This window comes from Mesoplodon bidens (genome assembly GCF_964165515.1).
Source record: "Mesoplodon bidens genome assembly, chromosome: 1".
Classification (NCBI taxonomy): domain Eukaryota; kingdom Metazoa; phylum Chordata; class Mammalia; order Artiodactyla; family Ziphiidae; genus Mesoplodon; species Mesoplodon bidens.
In genome coordinates this window covers 12246687-12273507 of record NC_138176.1, presented here as the reverse complement: position 1 = coordinate 12273507, position 26821 = coordinate 12246687, and the positions used below count along the sequence as shown (strand labels likewise).

Here is a 26821-nt window from a genome sequence, read left to right as displayed (position 1 = left end):
AGCATCGAAGCCAAGAGATAGACATTAATTACCCCATCGGAATTTTATCATTAAACATAAGCTTCTGAAGAAGAAAAACGTAGGATGTTGTGAAGCACATAGCAGAGGGGCCTGACTGGTGGTAGCGGGGGCTCCTGGATGGAAGGCATCCCTGAGGAAGTGATGTCTGAGTTGAGGCCTGAAATGTGTTTTCTCAATCACGGGAGTCTTTTTGCACAGCTGCTAACTCTGCCAACGACTACTCTCCTCTCATTCCCCACCCCTCGCCTTGGCCCTGTCCAGATTATCGTACTAATATTACAGGCCTCAACCCAAACACCACTTCCTTAGGGATGCCTTCCATCCAGGAGATAGCTGTATCATCCCAGAGCCAGGAAGAGATTGCTTGAGGCTGGAGGCTTTAAATGGATTACAAAAACTCTTTAAATTAAAATCTCCAGTAGTCCCCCCCTTATCCGTGGTTTCACTTTCCAAAGTTTCAGTTACCTGCGGTCAACCATGGTCCGAAAATATTAAATGGAAAATTCCAAACAATTCATAAGTTTTAAATTGCATGCCATCCCGAGCGGTGTGATGAACTCTCACTGTCCTGCTTCCTCCTGCCTGGGATGTGAGTCGTCCCTTTGTCCAGCTTATCCACACTGTATGCTCTCAGCCCATTGGTCACTTGGTAATCGTTTCAGTTATCAGATCGACTGTCGAGGTATCACAGTGCTGTGTTCAAGTGATGCTTATTTTACTTAGTAATGATCCCAGTGTTCAAGAAAGAATGTATATATAGGGCTCGGTTCTATCCGTGGTTTCAGGCATCCACTTGGGGTCCTGGAACGTATCCCCGGGGGATACGTGTTTTGAAGACTGAGAAAAGGATAAGCTCGTTAGGGTAAGAAATATCTGAATATAAAATGCAAACGTATTTTTCCCACGATATATTCAGAAATAGTTTGAAGAGAGAATTGTCAGGAGTCTTGATTAATTTAGCAATAGAGGCTCTTAGGTTAGTAGTAATAAGTGAATTACTACTCCTAGTATTGAGCAGCTACAGACAGTTCACTCAGGTCCCTCCCATTCATTCAAACAGTACACACCATCTGCCGTTTCTTCACTTTTTTTTTTTTTTTTTTTTTTTTTTTTAAGTTTATTTATTTATTTTTTTAATTAGTTTCTGCTTTATAACAAAGTGAATCAGTCATACATATACATCTGTTCCCACATCCCTTCCCTCATGCATCTCCCTCCCTCCCACCCTCCCCATCCCACCCCTCCAGGCGGTCACAAAGCACCGAGCTGATCTCCCTGTGCTCTGCGGCTGCTTCCCACTATCTATCTACCTGACGTTTGGTAGTGTATACACGTCCATGCCTCTCTTTCGCCTTGTCACAGCCCACCCTTCCCCCTCCCCATATCCTCAAGTCCATTCTCAAGTAGGTCTGCGTCTTCATTCCCGTTTTGCCCCTAGGTTCTTCATGACATTTTTTTTTTAAATTCCGTATATATGTGTTAGCATACGGTATTTGTCTTTCTCTTTCTGACTAACTTCACTCTGTATGACAGACTCTAGGTCTATCCACCTCATTACAAATAGCTCAGTTTCGTTTCTTTTTATGGCTGAGTAATATTCCATTGTATATATGTGCCACATCTTCTTTATCCATTCATCCGATGATGGACACTTAGGTTGTTTCCAGCTCCGGGCTATTGTGAATAGAGCTGCAATGAACATTTTGGTACATGTCTCTTTTTGAATTATGGTTTTCTCAGGGTATATGCCCAGTAGTGGGATTGCTGGGTCATATGGTAGTTCTATTTGTAGTTTTTTAAGGAACCTCCATACCGTTCTCCATAGTGGCTGTACCAATTCACATTCCCACCAGCAGTGCAAGAGTGTTCCCTTTTCTCCACACCCTCTCCAGCATTTATTGTTTCTAGATTTCTCTTTTTTTTTTTTTAATTAGTTTCTGCTTTATAACAAAGTGAATCAGTCATACATATACATCTGTTCCCACATCCCTTCCCTCATGCATCTCCCTCCCTCCCACCCTTCCCATCCCACCCCTCCAGGCGGTCACAAAGCACCGAGCTGATCTCCCTGTGCTCTGCGGCTGCTTCCCACTATCTATCTACCTTACGTTTGGTAGTGTATATATGTCCATGCCTCTCTTTCGCTTTGTCACAGCTTACCCTTCCCCCTCCCCATATCCTCAAGTCCATTCTCTAGTAGGTCTGTGTCTTTATTCCTGTCTTACCCCTATGTTCTTCATGACATTTTTTTTCCTTAAATTCCATATATATGTGTCAGCATACAGTATTTGTCTTTCTCTTTCTGACTTACTTCACTCTGTATGACAGACTCTAGGTCTATCCACCTCATTACAAATAGCTCAATTTCATTTCTTTTTATGGCTGAGTAATATTCCATTGTATATATGTGCCACATCTAGTGAAGGTTATATTTTATAACCCATCTGCCCCTTTAGAAAAATGTGTGGTGGAAGAATTTAAAAGTATTATTTGGTTGTGGTATCCTTTGCTGATAATTGCCCTTCCTTTTAGCAAGCTCTGTCCCCAAGATTGTTCTATTAACCCTGGTGCCTAGAAAACAACAATTTAGAACCATTAGCCTTTCTTCAGTTTGGAAGGTGTCTTCCCCCAGACATCTACAGGCAGGTGGACTTTCAGCCAGGGTCTAATGCAGTCTATTTTTGACAACCTGAAGGTGTCTGACTTTGGTTTGATCACTTGGGATTTATTAAGATGAGGAACAGAAAGTGGAAGGGACATGTAATGTGCTAAATAGATGAAGGAAAAGTAAAGCTTCATGAAAAATCATTATCTTCTATTCCTTGTAGTGTCCAGGGGGGAGTAAGGATGATAGTCACATTCTTACCACAGCTGTAATCACACATTATTTTTTTGTTTTCTTTTTCGTTTGTCCTCTTCCACCCATCCTCCTTCCCCAGGATATAAGCTCCAAGACAGGGGCTATGTGTGTTTTGCTCACTGCTGTGTCCCCCTGTGCAGTGGCTATTCAAAAATATTCAGCAAATAGTTATTTAATAAATATTTACGGAGTGCCTGTTATGTGCTGGGGGCTGCAGGATGAACAAAATTCAAAGCTTCCAGGAACATAGCATCGAAGCCAAGAGATAGACATTAATTACCCCATCGGAATTTTATCATTAAACATAAGCTTCTGAAGAAGAAAAACGTAGGATGTTGTGAAGCACATAGCAGAGGGGCCTGACTGGTGGTAGCGGGGGCTCCTGGATGGAAGGCATCCCTGAGGAAGTGATGTCTGAGTTGAGGCCTGAAATGTGTTTTCTCAATCACGGGAGTCTTTTTGCACAGCTGCTAACTCTGCCAACGACTACTCTCCTCTCATTCCCCACCCCTCGCCTTGGCCCTGTCCAGATTATCGTACTAATATTACAGGCCTCAACCCAAACACCACTTCCTTAGGGATGCCTTCCATCCAGGAGATAGCTGTATCATCCCAGAGCCAGGAAGAGATTGCTTGAGGCTGGAGGCTTTAAATGGATTACAAAAACTCTTTAAATTAAAATCTCCAGTAGTCCCCCCCTTATCCGTGGTTTCACTTTCCAAAGTTTCAGTTACCTGCGGTCAACCATGGTCCGAAAATATTAAATGGAAAATTCCAAACAATTCATAAGTTTTAAATTGCATGCCATCCCGAGCGGTGTGATGAACTCTCACTGTCCTGCTTCCTCCTGCCTGGGATGTGAGTCGTCCCTTTGTCCAGCTTATCCACACTGTATGCTCTCAGCCCATTGGTCACTTGGTAATCGTTTCAGTTATCAGATCGACTGTCGAGGTATCACAGTGCTGTGTTCAAGTGATGCTTATTTTACTTAGTAATGATCCCAGTGTTCAAGAAAGAATGTATATATAGGGCTCGGTTCTATCCGTGGTTTCAGGCATCCACTTGGGGTCCTGGAACGTATCCCCGGGGGATACGTGTTTTGAAGACTGAGAAAAGGATAAGCTCGTTAGGGTAAGAAATATCTGAATATAAAATGCAAACGTATTTTTCCCACGATATATTCAGAAATAGTTTGAAGAGAGAATTGTCAGGAGTCTTGATTAATTTAGCAATAGAGGCTCTTAGGTTAGTAGTAATAAGTGAATTACTACTCCTAGTATTGAGCAGCTACAGACAGTTCACTCAGGTCCCTCCCATTCATTCAAACAGTACACACCATCTGCCGTTTCTTCACTTTTAAAGTGGTGAGGATATCACGATCATTAAAATGCTAAAGTGTATTATGCGTATGATTTAAAACGTTTGATTTTAGTCCGTGGCTGTCAGTGGAGACCTTGCTATGACACTCAACGACATGAAATATTTTTATACTTTAGTGATGAATGAATGGAGTGTCACCAGCATTGCCTTAGTAGTTTCCTAAAAAGCCATTAGAAAACCCCACTGCTCAAGGGCACTGGAGAAAAAGGAAGGGAAGCCTGACAGGGTCCCTGCAGAGCTCTCAGCCTCTGATGGAGACCTGCTTCTCAGGCACGGTCTTTAGATAGTGCTTCTGTTTAAATACGAGTTTAGGGCTTCCCTGGTGGCGCAGTGGTTGAGAGTCTGCCTGCCAATGCAGAGGACACGGGTTCGAGCCCTGGTCTGGGAAGATCCCACGTGCCGCGGAGCTACTGGGCCCGTGAGCCACAATTACTGAGCCTGCGCGTCTGGAGCCTGTGCTCTGCAACGGGGGAGGCCGCGATAGTGAGAGGCCCGCGTGCGCACTGTGATGAAGAGTGGCCCCCGCTTGCCACAACTAGAGAGAGCCCTCGCGCAGAAACGAAGACCAAACACAGCCATAAATAAATAAATAAATAAATTAAAAAAAAAAAATATCTTTAAATACGAGTTTAATTGTCTGCGTACAATTGCACTTGAGAGAAGTGGATTGTTTTATTATCTACTGACAACTCATATAATAAAAACATGTAAGGATTGCGATGATGGTTGTACAACTCTAAATTCATCAAAATCGTTGACTTGTTATACTTAAAATGAGTGAATTTTATGGTATGTAAATTATATCTCAATAAAGCCATTGAAAATATTTAAGTCAGAGAATAGCTTTTGTTGTATCCTGTTGTCATTACTTCTGATTTTAACTTAATTTAAAAATTAAGTAATCTACCTTTGGGTAACAAAGGTGACTTTTTTCATGTACTAAAGTTGATTTGAAGGAAGTATTTTAAAGAAACAGTATTATTCGGGACTTCCTTGGTGGCGCAGTGGTTAAGAATCCACCTGCCAATGCAGGGGACACAGGTTCAATCCCTGGTCAGGGAAGATCCCACATGCCGCAGAGCAACTAAGCCCGTGTGCCACAACTACTGAGTCTGCACTCTAGAGCCCGTGAGCCACAACTGCTGAAGCCCACGTGCCACAACTACTGAAGCCCACACGCCTAGAGCCTGTGCTCTGCAACAAGAGAAGCCACCACAATGAGAAGTCCACGCACCGCATTGAAGGGTAGCCCCTGCTCGCTGCAACTAGAGAAAGCCCGCGGGCAGCAACGAAGACCCAACTCAGCCAAAAAAAAAAAAAAAAAAGAAACAGTATTATTCGTAACATAACATTTCTACCAAATAATCTAAAATGTAATTTAAAAACAGTCATTTTATATTCACTTTTTCATTCATGGGGGTCTCAGAACTACTTATTTTGGAGGTAAGATTTACATTGGTGACTAGGTTCCTGGTTAATCCTTAAAAGATTCTTTAATTGTAGTTTAGCTGACCTATTCTGTTAATAGCTTTGGGTCTTGGAAGCAGGCAGCTAAGTGGTACAATTGGTTCCTTTCTTTGGCATCTTCTTGTCTCTGGTTTTTGCTTCCTTTTTGCTTCCTTTTACTTTCTTCCCAGGTACCTCAGTGCTGAATGACCCTTTCCTCCTCTCTTTGCTCCCCTCAGCCTGCTCCATTACTTTATGCTTCAGAATTTTCCATCACCTCCCTTGTCCCTGATCTGAGCTCCAATCTCCTTGGTGCAGATGGTTCCACCTCCCTGGTAGGAGCAGTACTTGAACTAGACACATGAAGGTGACCCATAGTTCTGAGCTCTCCCAAGGGTCATCAGATAAACATGCTGCTTAGTTCTGAGCGTACCTCTTTTTTTTTTTTTTTTTTGCTGTATGCGGGCCTCTCACTGTTGTGGCCTCTCCCGTTGCGGAGCACAGGCTCCGGACGCGCAGGCCCAACGGCCATGGCTCACGGGCCCAACCGCTCCGCGGCATGTGGGATCTTCCCAGACCGGGGCACGAACCCGTGTCCCCTGCATCGGCAGGCGGACTCTCAACCACTGCGCCACCAGGGAAGCCCTGAGCGTACCTCTAACTGGCAGATTTTTATATCCTCAGGCAGAGAGAAACTTTAGAGGCAAGCCAACTTGCCTCTTCTGTTTCACGATCGTTCCATTTTCTAGTTATAAATGAATTTGTTCTTAAACTCTAGTTGTTTCCCTCAGTGATCCCTATGGCAGTGATATTAAAAGTTTTTTTGCTCCATAAAGAGAAGAGGCTTGTTAAGGTAAGATTGACTGACTGACTGTATGGGCCAGCTATAAACGTGCTTCCTATATTTATTTCCTCCTTTATATTCTTATTGAACATTTTGAAGTGATTACAATCAAATTATTATCAGGTCTGTGTTTAAGAAAGAAGATTCTTCGTTCTTGGCTATCAGGTTTTTTACAGCCGGTAGCCTTGGGTCCCTTCATGCACAGGAGTCAATCACCTCCAACCTTGAAGCATACTTATGTCACCTCCCCAAAGCAGTAATTTATCTTCATGATGATAAACCTTCATCATAAATAGAAATCCCAATTATATTTAGTATGCCTGGGTTTGATAGGTAGGAAAGTATGTAATATATTAACATTTTAAATAAACAGGTAAGAAAACATCTTAGCACTTTAGGAAGATAAAGATATAGTTATCTGGAAAATGTACTTTTTATTTTTATTTTTATAATGTTGACTTTTTAAATTTTTATTTTATTTTATTTATTTTTGGCTGCGTTGGGTCTTCGTTGCTGTGCATGGGCTTTCTCTAGTTGCAGCGAGCGGTGGCTACTCTTCATCGCGGTGCGCGGGCTTCTCATTGTGGTGGCTTGTCTTGTCGTGGAGCACGGGCTCTAGGCGCGCGAACTTCAGTAGTTGTGGCTGGCGGGCTCTAGGGCGCAGGCTCAGTAGTTGTGGCACATGGGCTTAGTTGCTCCGCGGCATGTGGGATCTTCCCTGACCAGGGCTCGAACCCGTGTCCCCTGCATTGGCAGGAGGATTCTTAACCACTGTGCCACCAGGGAAGTCCCCACTTTTTATTTTTTGTTTGGCTGCACCATGAAGCTTGTGGGATCTCAGTTCCCCGACCAGGGATTGAACTCGTGTCCTCAGCAGTGAAAGCGTGGAGTCCTAACCAGGACTGCCAGGGAACTCCCTGGAAAATGTACTTTTATATAGAAACTCATTTTGCCCATTGATACTCTGTAAGTTAGACTTTTATCGTTTTCTAGGACTATTATAAATAGAAAAGACTTTATATTTTTATGGCATATAATAGATTATTTCATTTTATGGCAGGTCATTATTAGGGATTTTATTATTAGGATGAATTTAAATTCATAGGTTAAGCTGAAGATGCTTCTGATTCCACCATTTGGTACCTTTGAAATGGAGCCTAATAAGTGTACCTCTTGCCCTAGGTGCTGTCCTTATGAGTCATTGTCAGTTTTCTATATACCCAGACTTAGGAAACTTAAGTAGGCAACAGAGCAACCCATCAAGAAACACTGAGTAGCTACTATGCTTGGAAGATGAACAAATTAATAATTGGCTCTTTGGTCACTGAGAGTATTAGAAGCCCAATATGATGTACTTTGAAAAAAATAGCTCTGGTGTGCTGGTGCTGTTGCTTGTATTTCTACTTACCTGATGTATAATGGTGTACGTTTCTCCCTGAAATATATTCAAAGATGTATAGTGCTCTATTTCCATTAGGTAAAGAAAGCATTTTTCTTAATGTAGTTTTAAAAAATAGAAATAACCTTAAATATAAAGCAAAAAATGATATTAAACATACCATGAATCCATATCTTTTAGTAGAAATTTAATTTCATGCATAAGTTTGCATAAAACCTATAGACTTATGCTCCTATTCATTTAAAAGTACTAAATGGCCAATTAATAGCTTATGCAGTAGGTATCAGTGAAGTAGGTTTTATGCACACATTGGACTGAATTTAAATTCCTACCAAAGATTTGTTTAAAAAAAAAAAGAAAAGCAGGATCCTTCAAATTGGAACATAATTTATCTTGAGATAAGCCGTTAAGACATTACCCAATTATTAGAGTCTCTTAAAATGCATAGTGTGTTAATATATTATATAACGGATCATTTAAAGATACTTCGTACATTTTAAAAAATGAGATCAAGAGAAACTAGACAGATTGTTTCTGACACCAAGAGTCTAGCAGTACTTGAAGAGATAATAGCCAAGAATTTTCGAAAACCAGCTATAAATACAAGTCACAATGTCAAGAAATACTTTGAACTGCAAGGGAAAATATACAAAGAAAACCACACTTAGGCACCTTGTAGTAAAACTGATGAAAACTAAAGACGAAGAAAACATCCTAAAGCAGCCAGAGAAAAACCACACATTAAATTCAAGGGCGTTCAATCAGCCTTGATAGGAACAATGGAAGCTGGAAGACAGTGGAATGCTGTCTTCAAAGTGCCTGTCTAGAATTTTATACCTTCAAAAATTAAGGAAAAAAAGACATTTTGAGCCAAACAAACAAAGAATTTGTCATCAGCAGTATCTGCACTAAAAAATACTAAGAATTCTTCGGGTAAAAGGAACATGATTCCAGATGGGAGTGTGGAGTTGTAGGAAGGAGTGAAGTTCAGTGGAAAGGGTAAATGTGTTGGTAAATTTAAGTAAAGTTGGCTTTACATGAGGTTTAAAATTAACGCAGAATGAAAACACACAACAATAATAGTAACAGTAGTGAGCTAGAAAGGGCTGGTGTTCTAAGGTCCTTTCACTGTCCAGGAACTGGCAAAAATACTCATTTACATTAGGCTTTTGTAAGTTAGGGCTCGTATTATCAGACCCTACAATATAACCACTAATAGCATAATAAAAGATTGTAAAAACGAATAAAGGGGGAAATGGAATAATAATACTTTTAACACTTAATAATCCAAAAGAAGGCAAGAAAAGAAAGCATGTAGAACAGGTGGGACAAATGGTAAGACGGTAGAATGATTCTTAAGTTTATCAGCAGTTACATTACATACAAATGGACTTAGTACTCAGTTAAAAAACAAAACTTTTCATAATGCAAAAACAATAAAATTCATCTACAAGCTGCTTTTAAGACAAATACCTTAGGTATATGTATATGTATATAGAATGGTCCAAAGTAAAAGGATAGAAAAAAAGAAACCAAGCATATCCTAACCTACTGAAAAATAATGTGTCTATCCCAATATCAAAACAGACTTTAAGGCAAGAAGCATAAAGAGATATACATTTCAAAAATAGCAAAAGTTCAAGTCACCAGAAAGATATAGCAATTTTAAATTTGTACGCACCTAAGCCTTAAAATATAAAAAGAGCAATGAGTCATTTGGCTTAAATTTATTAGACTGTCAACTTGAAACGGCAGAGAAACATATGAGTATTCTTATTATCAGCTTGACACAGAAGAAAGGAAAGGTGAGCCAACTATAATGCCCTTTCCTAATTCTCTTTTTTCCTTCTTACCAACACATCTCCATTCTCTGATTCATCTGGTGCAAATGCAGACTCCGAGCATTTATTAGAGGCGTAATCTACAGACGCTCTTCAAGAATTTAAATATTTGTTATTTGAATATTATGTTACAACTTCGGAGTATGTAGTAACCACCTGGGTTAGTATTTATTGGCATGCGGATATAATGATAAATTCTATTGTGCTGATTTCGAGTGTTAAGGCAGCAGGGTTCTCTCTGCTTTGTCATTTCCCAGCTTCTCCTGTTGGACACTCCAGGTGACGTGGGCCTAGGAGAGGTGAAGGAAGTGCTTTGTCCTCAGGAATATAGTCCGCAGGATCGGGGCAAGCTAAAGGAGGAAAACGTATGAGAGTCATTATCAGACCCACCTTCTTTTTTATTTTTGCCTTTGGTCATAACGTGAATGTTTATAGAGGGACACAGAGAAACTGGAAAGTGTCCAAAAGAGCACTGAAAACAGAAACTTTGTATGCTACAAAAGTAAATAAGTTTTTTTTTCTCTAAAAGAATTAAGTCTTAAAAAAAAAATCCCACTGAACCAGTTCAAATCAGAACCAGTCTTTGGAAAAGGTGAGCCAGAAGAAAAAAATCAGAAAAGCAAAATCATTTTCACGCAAATATTTCATTCACTTCAAGTGTCTGGCCCACAGAATATGTACTGCCTGTGTATTTCTATCACTAGGGGCTCTTTTAGTTGAATCTCACTTAACCTGTTTGCCAGATTAACCAACATGCCTCACTGCCTCTGCAGAGTCTGTTGGTAGATGCATTGGATGCTCTGAAGGCCAGTGGAGACTGGGTAGGAAGCCCTCTCTCTTCTGGTAGATCGTGTTTATTTCCATTCCTGTTCATACTTGTTTTACTCGATATTGTAATTACATAATTAAATAAGCCCATCAACTATGAGTATTGATACAAAAAGAAAGACTTCCTGTTTCTATGAAGGCTAAATTGAATGCTTTGGAAAGACTAGATAAAGCTGTGTTGCAGCAAAAGAAAAAAAAAAAGGTAAATTACACCACCAAATACTTATTAGGGGCTCATTCTCAAAGAATGTGGGAATTTAGTTCCCTGACCAGGGATCATCGAACCCGTGCCCCATGTAATGGAAGCGCAGAGTCCTAACCACTGGACCTCCAGGGAATTCCCTAAATTATGTGTGTTTAAAAGCTCATTGTTAAACCCTCAAGTAAGATTAAAAGGACTAATGCCAATTGCTCTCCATCTCTCCTTATATGAGAGAACTCACTAGGTGGGGTTTGGATTAGATTTAAAGAATTGCCATGGGGCTTCCTTGGTGGCGCAGTGGTTGAGAGTCCGCCTGCCGATGCGGGGGACGCGGGTTTGTGCCCCGGGCCGGGAGGATCCCGCGTGCCGTGGAGCGGCTGGGCCCGTGAGCCATGGCCGCTGAGCCTGCGCGTCCGGAGCCTGTGCTCCGCAACGGGAGAGGCCACGGCAGTGAGAGGCCCGTGTACCGCAAAACAAACAAGCAAACAAAAACAAACAAAAAAGAATTGCCATGGAGTGGGGAACAATGGTCAAAGGGAACATTAATTGTATATGTAACGTTTACATTTTTAAACAAATGGAATGTATTCCTTTATTTCCTATCGAATTAACATTAATAAAAATGAAAAGGATTGCTAGACATTCGTTGTTGGATCGAATGCTTATCTTTTCTAAATGTCAGTAGGATGGATAGTCATGTTGAGAAAGATGCAGTACTTCCTAGAGGTGAGGTCATGAGTAGGGAGAAAAGAGTTTCATTCAATTTTAGGGAAAGAAAATTTTTTTAATGAAAATCTTTATCCTGCCATTACTTATCCTCTTTTAACTGAGTCAGTTATTGTATAGGGCAAGCAATTGAATCTTTTCCAGGACTGTTGTTTTAGTTTGCCCTAACTGGTCATGCTTTTCAAGATAATCACTTCCTAATCAGTTTTCTTATCTTGCTGGGGAAGTCAGATTTTCCTGTCTGTCTTTTCCTGAAGGAGCCAGGGTTACAAAATTGACCTTTTTTCCCATTATAAAATGTTTAAAAAGTTGAAAAAATATCTTTATGCCGAAAGACCTTGCTAGACTAAATTACCTTTGACACATGGTTGTACTGCATATCCAGATTTCAGTGTGGCAGCTTTAATTGAGCCAAGTTTCTTTTCCTGGTGGGTGATATAAATTAATGCAGTAACCTGCATTTGTGCTTTTAAAAACTTTATTACAAAATTATGCCTGACTGGATACTGGGATTGCTAAACAGTAGTGATGCTATATATCAATACTTTTACATTTTTCTTGGCTTAAAGCACAAACTAGAGAAAATATATTTGGATCATTTAACCCTGTAACTAACATGCTCATTCTTGCCGAACATCCAGGCTTCTATGTGTTTATTATTGTGTTTTGTTTCATCTAAGGCAAAATAATTACAGGAATACATATTGCTGTTTCTCATGAGGTTTTTTGTTTTGTTTTGTTTTCTAGGGTCAGCCTAGAAATATCTTAGTGTCCAATTCAAATTTTTCACTTTCTTTCCATTATGATTTTAATTGTTCCTTTGAACACTATTTCAAATACCTGTGTCTCTGTGTTTGGCAGGAAAGTTTTTTCTTATTTACTTATTTATTTGTTTGTTTGTTTTATTTATTTATAGCTGCGTTGGGTCTTCATTGCTGAGTGCGGGCTTTCTCTAGTTGCGGTGAGCGGGGGGCTACTCTTCCTTGTGGTGCGCGGGCTTCTCGTTGCGGTGGCTTCTCTTGTTGCGAAGCATGGGTTCTAGGTGCATGGGCTTCAGTAGTTGTGGCACGCGGGCTCAGTAGTTGTGGCTCACGGGCTCTAGAGTGCAGGCTCAGTAGTTGTGGTGCATGGGCTCAGTTACTCCATGGCACATGAGAATCTTCTCGGACCAGGGCTCGAACCCGTGTCCCCTGCATTGGCAGGCAGATTCTTAATCACTGTGCCACCAGGGAAGCCCACTTTTTAGTTTTTTATTCTCTGCTCTGGTAGGTAAGACTCCTAACAAGTTCTTTTATTCTTTAGAAGCAGCTTTTTTAAAAAAAAGATTGAGACGTAGTTCACACACCATAAAATTCACTCTTTTAAATTACAATTCAGTGGTGTTTAGTATCATCATAAGGTTGTACAACCATCACCACTATCTAATTCCAGGACATTTTCATCATCCCACCTTACTTAGATTATAACTAGTAAATATCGATTTCCTTATCTATCTTACTCTTAGTTTTTTTTTTTTTTGATCAGTGTGTAAGACTGAAAACAGTAAGACAGGAAACTGTATATTAAAAGACTTATGAGATATTAACCCAGTGCAATTTGTAGAGCTGGTTGGAAGTCAACTACAAAAAGACATTTTTATTCATGGTCCCCACACTCCCAGCGTCTAAATTATTTCAAAGCAGATTCCAGATATTTTTCTGCATCTGCAGATACTTCAGTATGTATTTCAACGCTAATTATTGACACACCATGCTTTCCCCCTCTTTATTATCATTTACTAGATGCCCATATTTACATGGGTCTGCGTCTGTCTTCTCTGTTCTTTTCTAGTATTCATTTGTCCATTCTTGTACTGGCACCACGTTGTTTTATTTACCATAGGTTTATCATATGTTTTGCTACCTGGTAAACATTAGCTCTTAGTAATAATAACAGGATTTATAAAAATTATTTAGTCCTCATAGATACTCTCTGAAATGGGTGGTTTTATCCCATTCTACAGATAGGAAACCAAGAATTGGAGCAGTTAAGTATTAAGCTGAAGTACATGATAAATAAATAAGGCAGCTAAAATTTGAGTCTGAGTTCTGACCTCAAAGTCCAGAACACTGAGGCTTCTTTGAAAAGGGAAAGCTACTGTTTACAAAATTTTTTCTCTTTTATTTGAGATCATATACATGGTATTTTCTCAGATTTAGTCTTCATTATAATCCCTCAGGCCTAAAGTCTGTCATTTTTTTTTTATAGAAGCACCTCAGTTTTTCAGTTTCTGTGTATGAGTAGCTAGCTAAACTCTAAAAATATGCATATTTTATTTTTAAATGTATTTGAGTTTGTAAGTTGAATTTCAGTTTGACAATACCAATGTTTTTGTGGAAAAAAGCACGCCTTTGGTTTCCCAAGTGAGTCTATGTGTGAAGCAACACCTCTGTGTTTGAAATTTAATATTTTTATATTTTTGGTACTATACCATTGGATGGCTTATTGGAAAGACATTTATTACATTTGATTGTGCACATTGTGTTTTTGTCATTGCTGTAATTTCTTAAAATCGCAATTCTTAATGTTAATATGAAAGCAAGAAGGCGTAAACTGGGAAGAGGGCTTCCTAATGTTGGCTTGTCTGATCATCTGCCAACACTAAATTGTTCAGTGTAAAATAGAAATTATTCCTGTGAGGTTAAGAGACCTGTGGTAAGAATTTCTTTTTATTCAGCAGACTGTATTAGCATTCAACAGTTTATTATGTATTATGTGCTTTATTTATTTTGTGTTAGGTTTATTGTGTGTTAGGTGCTTGGTAACCTTAATCTATGCCTGACGTACTTCCCAGCACATGGTAGGTTCTTGGTTAAAGTTTAATGATATTAATGAAATAACCTGCAAAAGCCTTGAAACTTTGGAGTAGATTTCTACCCTATTTTATAAAGAATAATGAAACGTTTCCAAATACTTGCATTTATGAAATGCTTTAAGCACATCTCCAGAGCACTTTCCCTAAAATGAGAGTTGACTAATATTTGGGGGAAAAATGGGGGAAATTAAAATACTATATATCTTTTAAAGAATATTGTTTCATAAGGGGAATATATATCCATCATGCTATTTTTCTATAGTAAGAAATTCCTGAAACACTGTTTTCAATTATTTTTGGTACTAATTAGGTAGTATTTTTAAAGGGTGTAGCCTCATAAAATGAAAAATTGCTTTTGGATGTTGTCTCTCATAGACCATTTCTCAGTTAAATAGAAATCTTTTGTGAGAAGTAGAAATTTGGATTGGAAAGATAACTATTGGGCCTCTAGGTGTTTCCTTTCCTTTCTTTCTTGTAATTATTAAATATTTCTTTCATTTGTTTTACACCCCTCCCCCACTTTCTTTAATATGTTTACTTATTTGCTCAGTCCTAGTGTACACATAAAGTAGTTTTGGAATTGCTAACTCATACCCTTCTGAAAAATAATTCACTAACCAGAGTACAATATTGTATACAGTTCTTTTTGTCTTTATCCTTGCAAAATACTGTCTTCCAAAGTTACTTAGATTAGTTTATTTCTTCCTTATCTCCTACATTATGGTTACATTTTCCATTTGTAACAGAGTTGGGTGACTCTTTGCATTTTGTTTCGGGTTCCCTTCACATTCTGGTTAATTTGAACTACTTGTTTTTGAGGGGATGTGAAACATTACCATGATTCTAAGAGTCAGAACTACGTGAAAGGGTATACTTGGAGAGATGTCATCCCCCTGATCTCTTTTATCCCATTCCTGTTTTCTCTTCCTTCCATGTCATTTCCACCTACTCCTTGTTCAGTAACCAATTTCATTAATTTCTAATTTCTCTTTCCTCTTTTTTTTTGTACAAATGAGCAGATATGTGCATATTTTCTCATCTTTCTTACAGAAAGGGTGGCACACTCTAGATACTCTTTTGTGCTTTGATTTAATACTATACCTTATTATGTAATACCCTTATTGTATATTAATAATATCCAGTTTATCCCCTTAATATATCTAGGAATCATTTCTTATCAGTTTACAGAATGCTTCTAAGTCTTTTTTTTTTTTACAGCTGCATAGTACTCTACTGCATAGATGTGCCATAGTTTATTCAACCATTCTCCTATGTCTGGGCATTCTAGTTGTTTCCAGTATTTTACAGTTGTAAACTGCTGCAATGAATAGATTTGAGTATGTGTACTTTTGTGTTGTTGAGGTGTGTCTTCAGGGTAAATTCACAAGAGTGGGATTGCTAGGTTAAAAGGTAAGTGTGTATGTTTTATTATTAGTTATCACAAAATTTCCCTCCAGAAAAGTTGTGTGCGTTTGTGTTCCCACCAGCACTAGGAGAGTGCCTGGTTCCCACAGCCTGGCCAGCAAATGTGCTCTCATACTTTTTTATTATCCCCAAGCTGATGGGTGAGAATGGTATTGCAACATTTTAATTTACATCTCCATTGAACATCTTTTCATACATTTAAGGGTCATTTTTATATCTTTGTTGTGCTCTAAAAGGTACCAGTCCACGGCCTGTTAGGAACCGGGCCACGCAACAGGGTGAGCGGGGAGGGGAGGAGGGGGGAGCAGGTAAAGCTTCATCTGCCGCTCCCCATCGCTTGCATTACTGCTTGAACCATTGCTCGCGTTGCTACCTGAAATGTCCCCCCCACCGCTCACATTACCACCTGAACGACACCCCACCCTGCCTTGGCCGTGGAAAAATTGTCTTCCACGAAACCGGTCCCTGATGCCTAAAAGGCTGGGGACCGCTGCTTTAAAGGGTTGTATCTTTTGCACACTGTGTTTGATTATTCACCTTCAGCTTGCTGGGACAGTACCACTTTATAGAAGCCAGACATTAAATATGACTTTTCTCTTTCAGATCTACCATGGTGGCTTATTTTAATTCGGCAGAAGGCTTTGGTGGGCAAACTTCCAGGAGACCACGAGGTCTGTAAAGTTACCAAAACTGCTGTGCTATCGCTTTCTGAAATGGAACCTCAGGATCTTGAGCTAGAGGTAAGGTAAAGTCTCAGGAAAGTTTATGGAAACTTGATACAGATGTAACGGCAACTATGGGGATTTGGTTTAATAGGCCAGAATCATAGAGTTTTAGAGCTGGATAATATCTTTAGAGTAATTTAATCCTGTGATTTTCAAGTCTCACTTTGGTAGTGGAACCTTTGTTTTAAAATCTGTGAAATCCAGTATATAAAATGCATAGAAGCCAGGGCTGCTTTTGTTGAGGTAGTGATGGGAGAAGAGGGGTTTCTTGGGGCCCTGCCTACTTGGCTTCTGCTGGAAAGCCACCTTCTGTTTCTAGGAATCCCTAAGACTCTGCATAGCACAGTTCAAAAATTGGTTTGGGGTAGGGGAAGTCAAGAAGGTGAGATTTAACTTTTATTATATCTTCTATCTATATTTCTTGAAATTTCTCTCAGGCTATAATTCTCTTGTAGTTTTTTTAAAAGTTTTTTTTTTTCCTTTTTCATTTCTAATTTTATTGATTTGAGTCCTCTCCCTCTTTTTCTTGATGAGTCTGGCTAATGGTTTATCCATTTTTGTTTATCTTCTCAAAGAACCAGCTTTTAGTTTTATTGGTCTTTGCTATTGTTTTATTTCTATTTCATTTATTTCTGCTCTGATCTTTATGATTTCTTTCCTTCTGCTGACTTTTGGTTTTGTTTGTTCTTCTTTCTCTAGTTCCTTTAGGTGTAAGGTTACATTGTTTATTTGAGATTCTTCTTGTTTCTTGAGGTAGGCTTGTATAGCTCTAAACTTCCCTCTTAGAACTGCTTTTGCTGCATCCCATAGGTTTTGGATCGTTGTGTTTTCATTGTCATTTGTCTCTAGGTATTTTTTGATTTCCTCTTTGATTTCTTCAGTGATCTCTTGGTTATTTATCCATGTGTCGGTGTCTTTTATGTTTTTTTTCCCCCTGTAATTCATTTCTAATCTCATAGCATTGTGGTTAGAAAAGATGCTTGATATGATTTCAATTTTCTTAAATTTACCATGGCTTGATTTGTGACCCAAGATGTGATCTATCCTGGAGGATGTTCCGTGTGCAGTTGAGAAGAAAGTGTAATCTGCTGTTTTTGGATGGAAGGTTCTATAAATATCAATTAAATCTACCTGCTCTATTGTGTCATTTAAAGCTTGTGTTTCCATATTAATTTTCTGTTTGGATGATCTGTCCAGTGGTGTAAATGAGTTGTTAAAGTACCCCATTATTATTGTGTTACTGTCGATTTCCTCTTTTATAGCTGTTTCCTCTGTTATAGCTGCCTTATGTATTGAGGTGCTCCTATGTTGGGTGCATATATATTTATAATTGTTATATCTTCTTCTTGGATTGATCCCTTGATCAGTATGTAGTGTCCTTCCTTGTCTCTTGTAACATTCTTTATTTTAAAGTCTATTTTATCTGGTATGAGTATTGCTACTCCAGCTTTCTTTTGATTTCCACTTGCATGGAATATCTTTTTCCATCCCCTCACTGTCTGTATGTGTTCCTAGGTCTGAAGTGGGTCTCTTATAGACAGCATATAGATGGGTCTTGGTTTTTGTATCCATTCAGCCAGTCTATGTCTTTTGGTTGGAGCATTTAATCCATTCACGTTTAAGGAATTATCGATATGTATGTTCCTATGACCATTTTCTTAATTGTTTTGGGTTTATTTTTGTAGATCCTTTTCTTCTCTTGTGCTTCCCATTTAGAGAAGTTCCTTTAGCACTTGTTGTAGAGCTGGTTTGGTGGTGCTGAATTCTCTTAGCTTTTGCTTGTCTGTAAAGCTTTTGATTTCTCCATTGAATCTGAATGAGATCCTTGCTGGGTAGAGTAATCTTGGTTGCAGGTTCTTCCCTTTCATCACTTTAAGTATATCATGCCACTCCCTTCTGGCTTGTAGAGTTTCTGCTGAGAAATCAGCTGTTAACCTTATGGGAGTTCCCTTGTATGTTATGTGTTGTTTTTCCCTTGCTGCTTTCAATAATTTTTCTTTGGCTTTAATTTTTGCCAGTTTGATTACTATGTGTCTCGGCCTGTTTCTCCTTGAGTTTATCCTGTATGGGACTCTCTGCGCTTCCTGGACTTGGGTGGCTATTTCCTTTCCCATGTTAGGGAAGTTTTCAACTATAATCTCTTCAAATATTTTCTCAGGTCCTTTCTCTCTCTCTTCTTCTCCTGGGACCCCTATAATGCAAATGTTGTTGCGTTTAATGTTGTCCCAGAGGTCTCTTAGGCTGTCTTCATTTCTTTTCATTCTTTTTTCTTTACTCTGTTCCACAGCAGTGAATTCCACCATTCTGTCTTCCAGGTCATTTATCCGTTCTTCTACCTCAGTTATTCTGCTATTGACTCCTTCTAGTGTAGTTTTCATTTCAGTTATTGTATTGTTCATCTCCGTTTGTTTGTTCTTTAATTCTTCTAGGTCTTTGTTAAACATTTCTTGCATCTTTTCGATCTTTGCCTCCATTCTTTTTCCAAGGTCCTGGATCATCTTCACTATCATAATTCTGAATTCTTTTTCTGGAAGGTTGCCTATCTCCACTTCATTTAGTTGTTTTTCTGGGGTTTCATCTTGTTCCTTCATCTGGTACATAGCCCTCTGCCTTTTCATCTTGTCTGTCTTTCTGTGAATGTGGGTTTTGTTCCACAGGCTGCAGGACTGTAGTTCATCTTGCTTCTGCTATCTGCCCTTTGGTGGATGAGGCTATCTAAGAGGCTTGTGCATGTTTCCTGATGGGAGGGACTCTTTTTTTTTTTTTTTTTAAAGAAAGAAAAACCACTGATCTTGTAAGACTTTTTCAATTTCCAAGAGGAAATCAAGCCTTCAAATAGAGTGACTTAGGGCCAAGATAATGAGATTGCCCAGGGCCAGTGTTTGTCTCCACACTGTGCCTCGCTACCGCTGGCTGAAGTAACCCATGAAAGCATTTGTATCATGCCTGCTGTTGGTGTGGGGATGTGGCATCTAGGGATGTCATCACTCTGTCATAGTCCTAGCCTATTTTGGTCACTGTGTGATGTGCCAGACAGGCCCTGAGGGTTAAATGGATTATCATATTGAATCCTTTGGACTGTCCTATAAAGTAGGCACTGTTACAGTCCATGTTGTACAGGTGAAGAAAGAAGGCTTGCCGAGGAAGTAATCACAGCTGACACGTGGTAGTGTCCAGACCTGGACTCAGGCCGTCTGGTCCTGTATCACTCTGCTGAGCTTGCCTCCCTGTTACCTGAACAGCAGGTAACAGGTAACATAGTTCCCACTGCCCCACAACTCAAATACGTGTTTTCCTAAGGTGAGTTCTTAGGAAGAAAGTTTGGGGACAGGGTTAAATTGTTTAAAAAAATAAGTACCGAGATACCTCAGAGACATTGTGGGTTTAATTCCAGACCACTGCAATAAAGCAAATATCATAATAACATGATTCACATGAATCTTTTTGTTTCCCAAGCATATAAAAGTTATGTTTATACTATGGTCTGTTAAGTGTGCAAGGACATTATGCCTAAAAAAATAATGTACATACCTTAATTTTAAAATACCATTGCTAAAAAATGCTAACCACCATCTGAGTTTTCAGTGAGTCAGTCTTTTTGCAATAACATCAAAGATCACTGATCACAGATCACCATAACAAATATAATAATGATGAGAAAGTTTGAAATTATGAAAATTACCAAAGTGTGACACAGAGACATGAAGTGAGCAAATGCTGTTGGGAAATCCCGCCAGTAGACTTGTTTGATGCAAGGTTGCCACAAACCTTTAATTTGTTAAAAAAAAAACCAAAACGAAAAAGCAGTATCTGCGAAGCACAGTAAAATGGGTATGCCTGTGACAATATAGTTATTTTTATGCTGGAAGTTTGACAATCTAATTTTAAGAAACCAGCATTAAAATGAACTTAGGAGGACATTGATATTCTATTTGTTACAGGTATCAAAAAGAGATTAGAGGGCTTCCCTGGTGGCACAGTGGTTGAGAGTCCGCCTGCCGTTGCAGGGGACACGGGTTCGTGCCCTGGTCCGGGAAGATCCCACATGCCGTGGAGCGGCTGGGCCCGTGAGCCATGGCCGCTGAGCCTGCGCGTCCGGAGCCTGTGCTCCGCAATGGGAGAGGCCACAACAGTGAGAGGCCTGCGTACCGCAAAAAAAAAAAAAAAAAAAAAAAGAGAGAGATTAGAGTACTTCTTATTTCCTTTAATTGGTACTAGAGGTGGAATACTATTACTATTGCTGATCTGAGACAAGTACCTTAGGTGGCAGGTGGGCCTATTCAAAGCAGGTATTGGCAGGTTTTGTTTGCATTTTATTTTAGTGAAGAACAGCCAGACTAAAAAAATTGTGTCGGTTTGCTAAGCTAATAAACTTGTGTCCTTTGGATGACTGCTGACAAATTGAAAGTTCAGTGTGGCTTCTTGTCCCCAGCCTTTGCCTTGAGGGCGAGCACCCCTTGGGAAGCATGCTGGTTTGAGCATTAAGCCTGGGGGTCCTGGCAGTTAGATTTAGAGCAAGAAACAGCTTATCCAGCACCTTGGTCACCTGCTAGTCATCAGTTTGCGCATCTGGTACTGCCATCCCTGGGGAAATGAGCTGTCCTCATCGGAGAACAGGAGCTGGACTTTTCAGAAAGGTTTTCTTATGCCCTTTGTGGCCACCAATCCATAACATTTGAGATTAGTAGCTGACTGTTGTGTAAATGGCAGGGGTGGAGGGGCAGGAATCTTTAGGAAATAACATTTAATGGAATTTTAAGACACAAAAATGTGAATATGATGAAAGCTTTTAAAGTGTCTTTATTCTGAAGACCTTTCCTTTTCTCTCTTGATACTCTTAAGTGAATGAGATTATCGTCAAATACAGGTGAAAATGAGCTATTCCCCCACATAGCTGAGTATTTTTACAGCACAGTTGAACAGTCTGAGCTATGGCATTTGCCAGGGTACTAAAAGTACCGTCCACATTAAGAGTTGGAAATATGTAATGACCCTTGCTAATTAAGGGTAAACATGATTATAGATAAAGTATTTCCAGATCCCATTTAACTGATAGTTTGTCATGCCTTTCTCTCAAGAGAATAGAATTTTAGAAATTTGCATTTAAGCCTTTTTTCCCTTTCCTTTAATCCTATTTTATGGTAATGGAGCTTTACAGTGAACAATAGGAGGAAGGGAAAGAACAGCTATGTTGAAAATCACAAACTGTTTGCTTATTTTCTGACACATTAATTTAAATCTTTGGTACCTTTAATTCAATTTCCATATAACTCCAGTTAAAAGGTGCGTTTAGAAGCATGGTTTTTTTTTTAACATCTTTATTGGAGTATAATTGCTTTACAATGGTGTGTTAGTTTCTGCTTGATAACAAAGTGAATCAGCTATACATATACATATATCCCCATATCTCTTCCCTCTTGCGTCTCCCTCCCTCCCACCCTCCCTATCCCACCCCTCTAGGTGGTCACAAACCACTGAGCTGATCTCCCTGTGCGAAGTGGCTGCTTCCCACTAGCTATCTATTTTACGTTTGGTAGTGTATATATGTCCATGCCACTCTCTCACTTTGTCCCAACTTACCCTTGCCCCTCCCCGTGTCCTCAAGTCCATTCTCTACTGTCTGCGTCTTTATTTCTGTCCTGCCCCTAGGTTCTTCAGAACCACTTTTTTGTTTTTAGATTCCATATATATGTGTTAGCATACAGTATTTGTTTTTCTCTTTCTTACTTACTTCACTTTGTATGACAGACTCTAGGTCCATTCACCTTACTACAAATAACTAAGTTTCGTTTCTTTTTATGGCTGAGTAATATTCTATTGTATATATGTGCCACATCTTCTTTATCCATTCACCTGTCAATGGACACTTAGGTTGCTTCCATGTCCTGGCTATTGTAAATAGAGCTGCAATTAACGTTGTGGTACATGACTCTTTTTTAAAAATTTTTATTTATTTTTTTATACATCAGGTCCTTATTAGTCATCAATTTTATACACATTGGTGTGTACATGTCAATCCCAGTCTCCCAATTCATCACACCACCAGCCCCACCGCCCTGCTGCTTTCCCCCCTTGGTGTCCATATGTTTGTTCTCTACATCTGTGTCTCAATTTCTGCCCTGCAAAACGGTTCATCTGTACTTTTCTAGGTTCCACATATATGCATTAATATACGATATTTGTTTTTCTCTTTCTGACTTACTTCACTCTGTATGACAGTCTCTAGATTCATCCATGTCTCTACAAATGACCCAATTTCGTTCCGTTTTATGGCTGAGTAATATTCCATTGTATATATGTACCACATCTTCTTTATCGATTCATCTGTCGATGGGCATTTAGGTTGCTTCCGTGACCTGGCTATTGTAAATAGTTCTGCACTGAACATTGGGGTGCATGTGTCTTTTTGAATTATGGTTTTTTCAGGATATATGCCCAGTAGTGGGATTGCTGGGTCGTATGGTAGTTCTACTTTTAGTTTTTTAAGGAACCTCCATACTGTTCTACATAGTGGCTGTATCAATTAACATTCCCACCAACAGTGCAAGAGGGTTGCCTTTTCTCCACACCCTCTCCAGCATTTATTGTTCGTAGATTTTCTGATGATGCCCATTCTAACTGGTGTGAGGTGATACCTCATTGTAGTTTTGATTTGCATTTCCCTAATAATTAGTGATGTTGAGTAGCTTTTCATGTGGTTCTTGGCCATCTGTATGTCTTCTTTGGAGAAATGTCTATTTAGGTCTTCTGCCCATTTTTGGATTGGGTTGTTTGTTTTTTTTAATATTGAGCTGCATGACTTTATATATTTTGGAGATTAATCCTTTGTCCGTTGATTCGTTTGCAAATATTTTCTCCCATTCTGAGGGTTGTCTTTTCGTTTTGTTTGTAGTTTCCTTTGCTTTGCAAAAGCTTTTAAGTTTCATTAGGTCCCATTTGTTTATTTTTGTTTTTATTTCCATTACTCTAGGAGGTGGATCAAAAAAGATCTTGCTGTGATTTATGTCACAGAGTGTTCTTCCTATGTTTTCTTCTAAGAGTTTTATAGTGTCCGGTCTTACATTTAGGTCTCTAATCCATTTTGAGTTTATTTTTATGTATGGTTTTAGGGAGTGTTCTAATTTCATTCTTTTACATGTAGCTGTCCAGTTTTCCCAGCACCACTTATTGAAGAGACTATCTTTTCTCCATTGTATATCCTTGCCTCCTTTGTCATAGATTAGTTGACCATAGGTGCGTGGGCTTGTCTCTGGGCTTTCTAAACTGTTCCATTGATCTATATTTCTGTTTTTGTGCAAGTACCATATTGTCTTGATTACTGTAGCTTTGTAGTATAGCATGAAGTCAGGTAATCTGATTCCTCCAGCTCTGTTTTTTTCCCTCAAGACTGCTTTGGCTATTCGGGGTCTTTTGTGTCTCCATACAAATTTTAAGATTTTTTTGTTCTACTTCTGTAAAAAAATGCCATTGGTAATTTGATAGGGATTGCATTGAATCTGTAGATTGCTTTGGGTAATATAGTCATTTTCACAATATTGATTCTTCCAATCCAAGAATGTGGTATATCTCTCCATCTGTTTGTGTCATCTTTAATTTCTTTCATCAGTGTCTTATAGTTTTCTGCATACAGGTCTTTTGTCTCCCTAGGTAGGTTTATTCCTAGGTATTTTATTCTTTTTGTTGCAGTGGTAAATGGGAGTGTTTCCTTAATTTCTCTTAAGATTTTTCATCATTAGTGTATAGGAATGCAAATTTCTGTGCATTAATTTTGTGTCCTGCTACTTTACCAAATTCATTGATTACTTCTAGTAGTTTTCTGGTGGCATCTTTAGGATTCTCTATGTATAGTATCATGTCATCTGCAAACAATGACAGCATTACTTCTTCTTTTCCAATTTGGATTCCTTTTATTTCTTTTTCTTCTCTGATTGCTGTGGCTAAAACTTCCAAAACTATGTTGAATAAGAGTGGTGAGAGTGGACAACCTTGTCTTGTTCCTGATCTTAGTGGAAATGGTTTCAGTTTTTCACCACTGAGAACAATGTTGGCTGTGAGTTTGTCATATATGGCCTTTATTACGTTGAGGTAGGTTCCCTCTATGCCTACTTTCTGGAGGGTTTTTTTATCATAAATGTGTACTGAATTTTGTCAAAAGCTTTTTCTGCATCTATGGAGATGATCATATGGTTTTTCTCCTTCAATTTGTTAATATGGTGTATCACATTGACTGAGTTGTATATACTGAAGAATCCTTGCATTCCTGGGATAAACCCCACTTGATCATGGTGTATGATCCTTTTAATGTGCTCTTGGATTCTGTTGCTAGTATTTTGTTGAGGATTTTTGCATCTGTGTTCATCAGTGATATTGGCCTGTAGTTTTCTTTCTTTGTGACATCTTTGTCTGGTTTTGGTATCAGGGTGATGGTGGCCTCGTAGAATGAGTTTGGGAGTGTTCCTCCCTCTGCTATATTTTGGAAGAGTTTGAGAAGGGTTGGTGTTAGCTCTTCTCTAAATGTTTGATAGAATTCGCCTGTGAAGCCATCTGGTCCTGAACTTTTGTTTGTTGGAAGATTTTTAATCACAGTCTCAATTTCAGTGCTTGTGATTGGTCTGTTTATATTTTCTATTTCTTCCTGGTTCAGTCTCAGAAGGTTGTGCTTCTCTAAGAATTTGTCCATTTCTTCCAGGTTGTCCATTTTATTGGCATGTAGTTCCTTGTAGTAATCTCTCATGATCCTTTATATTTCTGCAGTGTCAGTTGTTACTTCTCCTTTTCATTTCTAATTCTAGTGATTTGAGTCTTCTCCCTTTTTTTCTTAATGAGTCTGGCTAATGGTTTATCAATTTTGTTTATCTTCTCAAAGAACCAGCTTTTTGTTTTATTGATCTTTGCTGTTGTTTCCTTCATTTCTTTTTCATTTATTTCTGATCTGATCTTTATGATTTCTTTCCTTCTGCTAACTTTGAGGTTTTTTGTTCTTCTTTCTCTGATTGTTTCAGGTGTAAGTTAGGTTGTTTATTTGAGATGTTCTTGTTTCTTTAGGTAGGATTGTATTGCTGTAAACTTCCCTCTTAGAACTGCTGTTGCTGCATCCCATAGGATTTGGATTGTCGTGTTTTCATTGTCATTTGTTTCTAGGTATTTTTTGATTTCCTCTTTGATTTCTTCAGTGATCTCTTGGTTATTTAGTAGCATATTGTTTAGCCTACATGTGTTTGTATTTTTTACAGATTTTTTTCCTGTAATTGATATCTAGTGTGATAGCGTTGTGATCAGAAAAGATACTTGATACGATTTCAATTTTCTTAAATTTACCAAGGCTTGATTTGTGTCCCAAGATATGATCTATCCTGGAGAATGTTCCATGAGCACTTGAGAAGAAAGTGTATTCTGTTGTTTTTGGATGGAATGTCCTATAAATATCAATTAAGTGCATCTTGTTTAATGTGTCATTTAAGGCTTGTGTTTCCTTATTTATTTTCATTTTGGATGATCTGTCCATTGGTGAAAGTGGGGGTGTTAAAGTCCCCTACTATTTTTGTGTTACTGTCGATTTCCCCTCTTATGGCTGTTAGCATTTGTCTTATGTATTGAGGTGCTCTTATGTTAGGTGCATAAATATTTACAATTGTTATATCTTCTTTTTGTATTGATCTCTTGGTCATTATGTAGTGTCCTTCTTTGTCTCTTGTAATAGTCTTTTTTTTTCTTTGTTTAAAATTTTTATGATCTGAACTTCTTATTGGTCTAATCTTGATTTTTTTTCTGCTTTATAACAAATTTAATCAGTTAAACATATACATATGTTCCCATATCCCCTCCCTTTTGCGTCTCCCTCCCACCCTCCTTATCCCACCCCTCCAGGCGGTCACAAAGCACCGAGCTGATCTCCCTGTGCTATGCGGCTGCTTCCCACTAGCTATCTACCTTACGTTTGGTAGTGTATATATGTCCATGCTGCTCTTTCGCTTTGTCACAGCTTACCCTTCCCCCTCCCCATATCCTCAAGTCCTTTCTCTAGTAGGTCTGTGTCTTTATCCCTGTCTTACCCCTATGTTCTTCATGACATTTTTTTTCTTAAATTCCATATATATGTGTCAGCATACAGTATTTGTCTTTCTCTTTCTGACTTACTTCACTCTGTATGACAGACTCTAGGTCCATCCACCTCATTACAAATAGCTCAATTTCGTTTCTTTTTATGGCTGAGTAATATTCCATTGTATATATGTGCCACATCTTCTTTATCCATTTATCCGATGATGGA

General features: G+C 38.8%; 1 protein-coding gene across 1 annotated transcript in view; it reads left to right on the top strand.

Moving 5' to 3' along the window:
• Positions 1 to 26821, top strand: part of INPP5F (inositol polyphosphate-5-phosphatase F) — a 106154-nt gene that overhangs the window by 29535 nt on the left and 49798 nt on the right. Inside the window, exon 3 of the mRNA XM_081240270.1 lies at positions 16430 to 16566. Within this exon, the coding sequence (XP_081096396.1) occupies positions 16430 to 16566 (137 nt within the window). The remainder of the gene's footprint in view (positions 1 to 16429; positions 16567 to 26821) is intronic.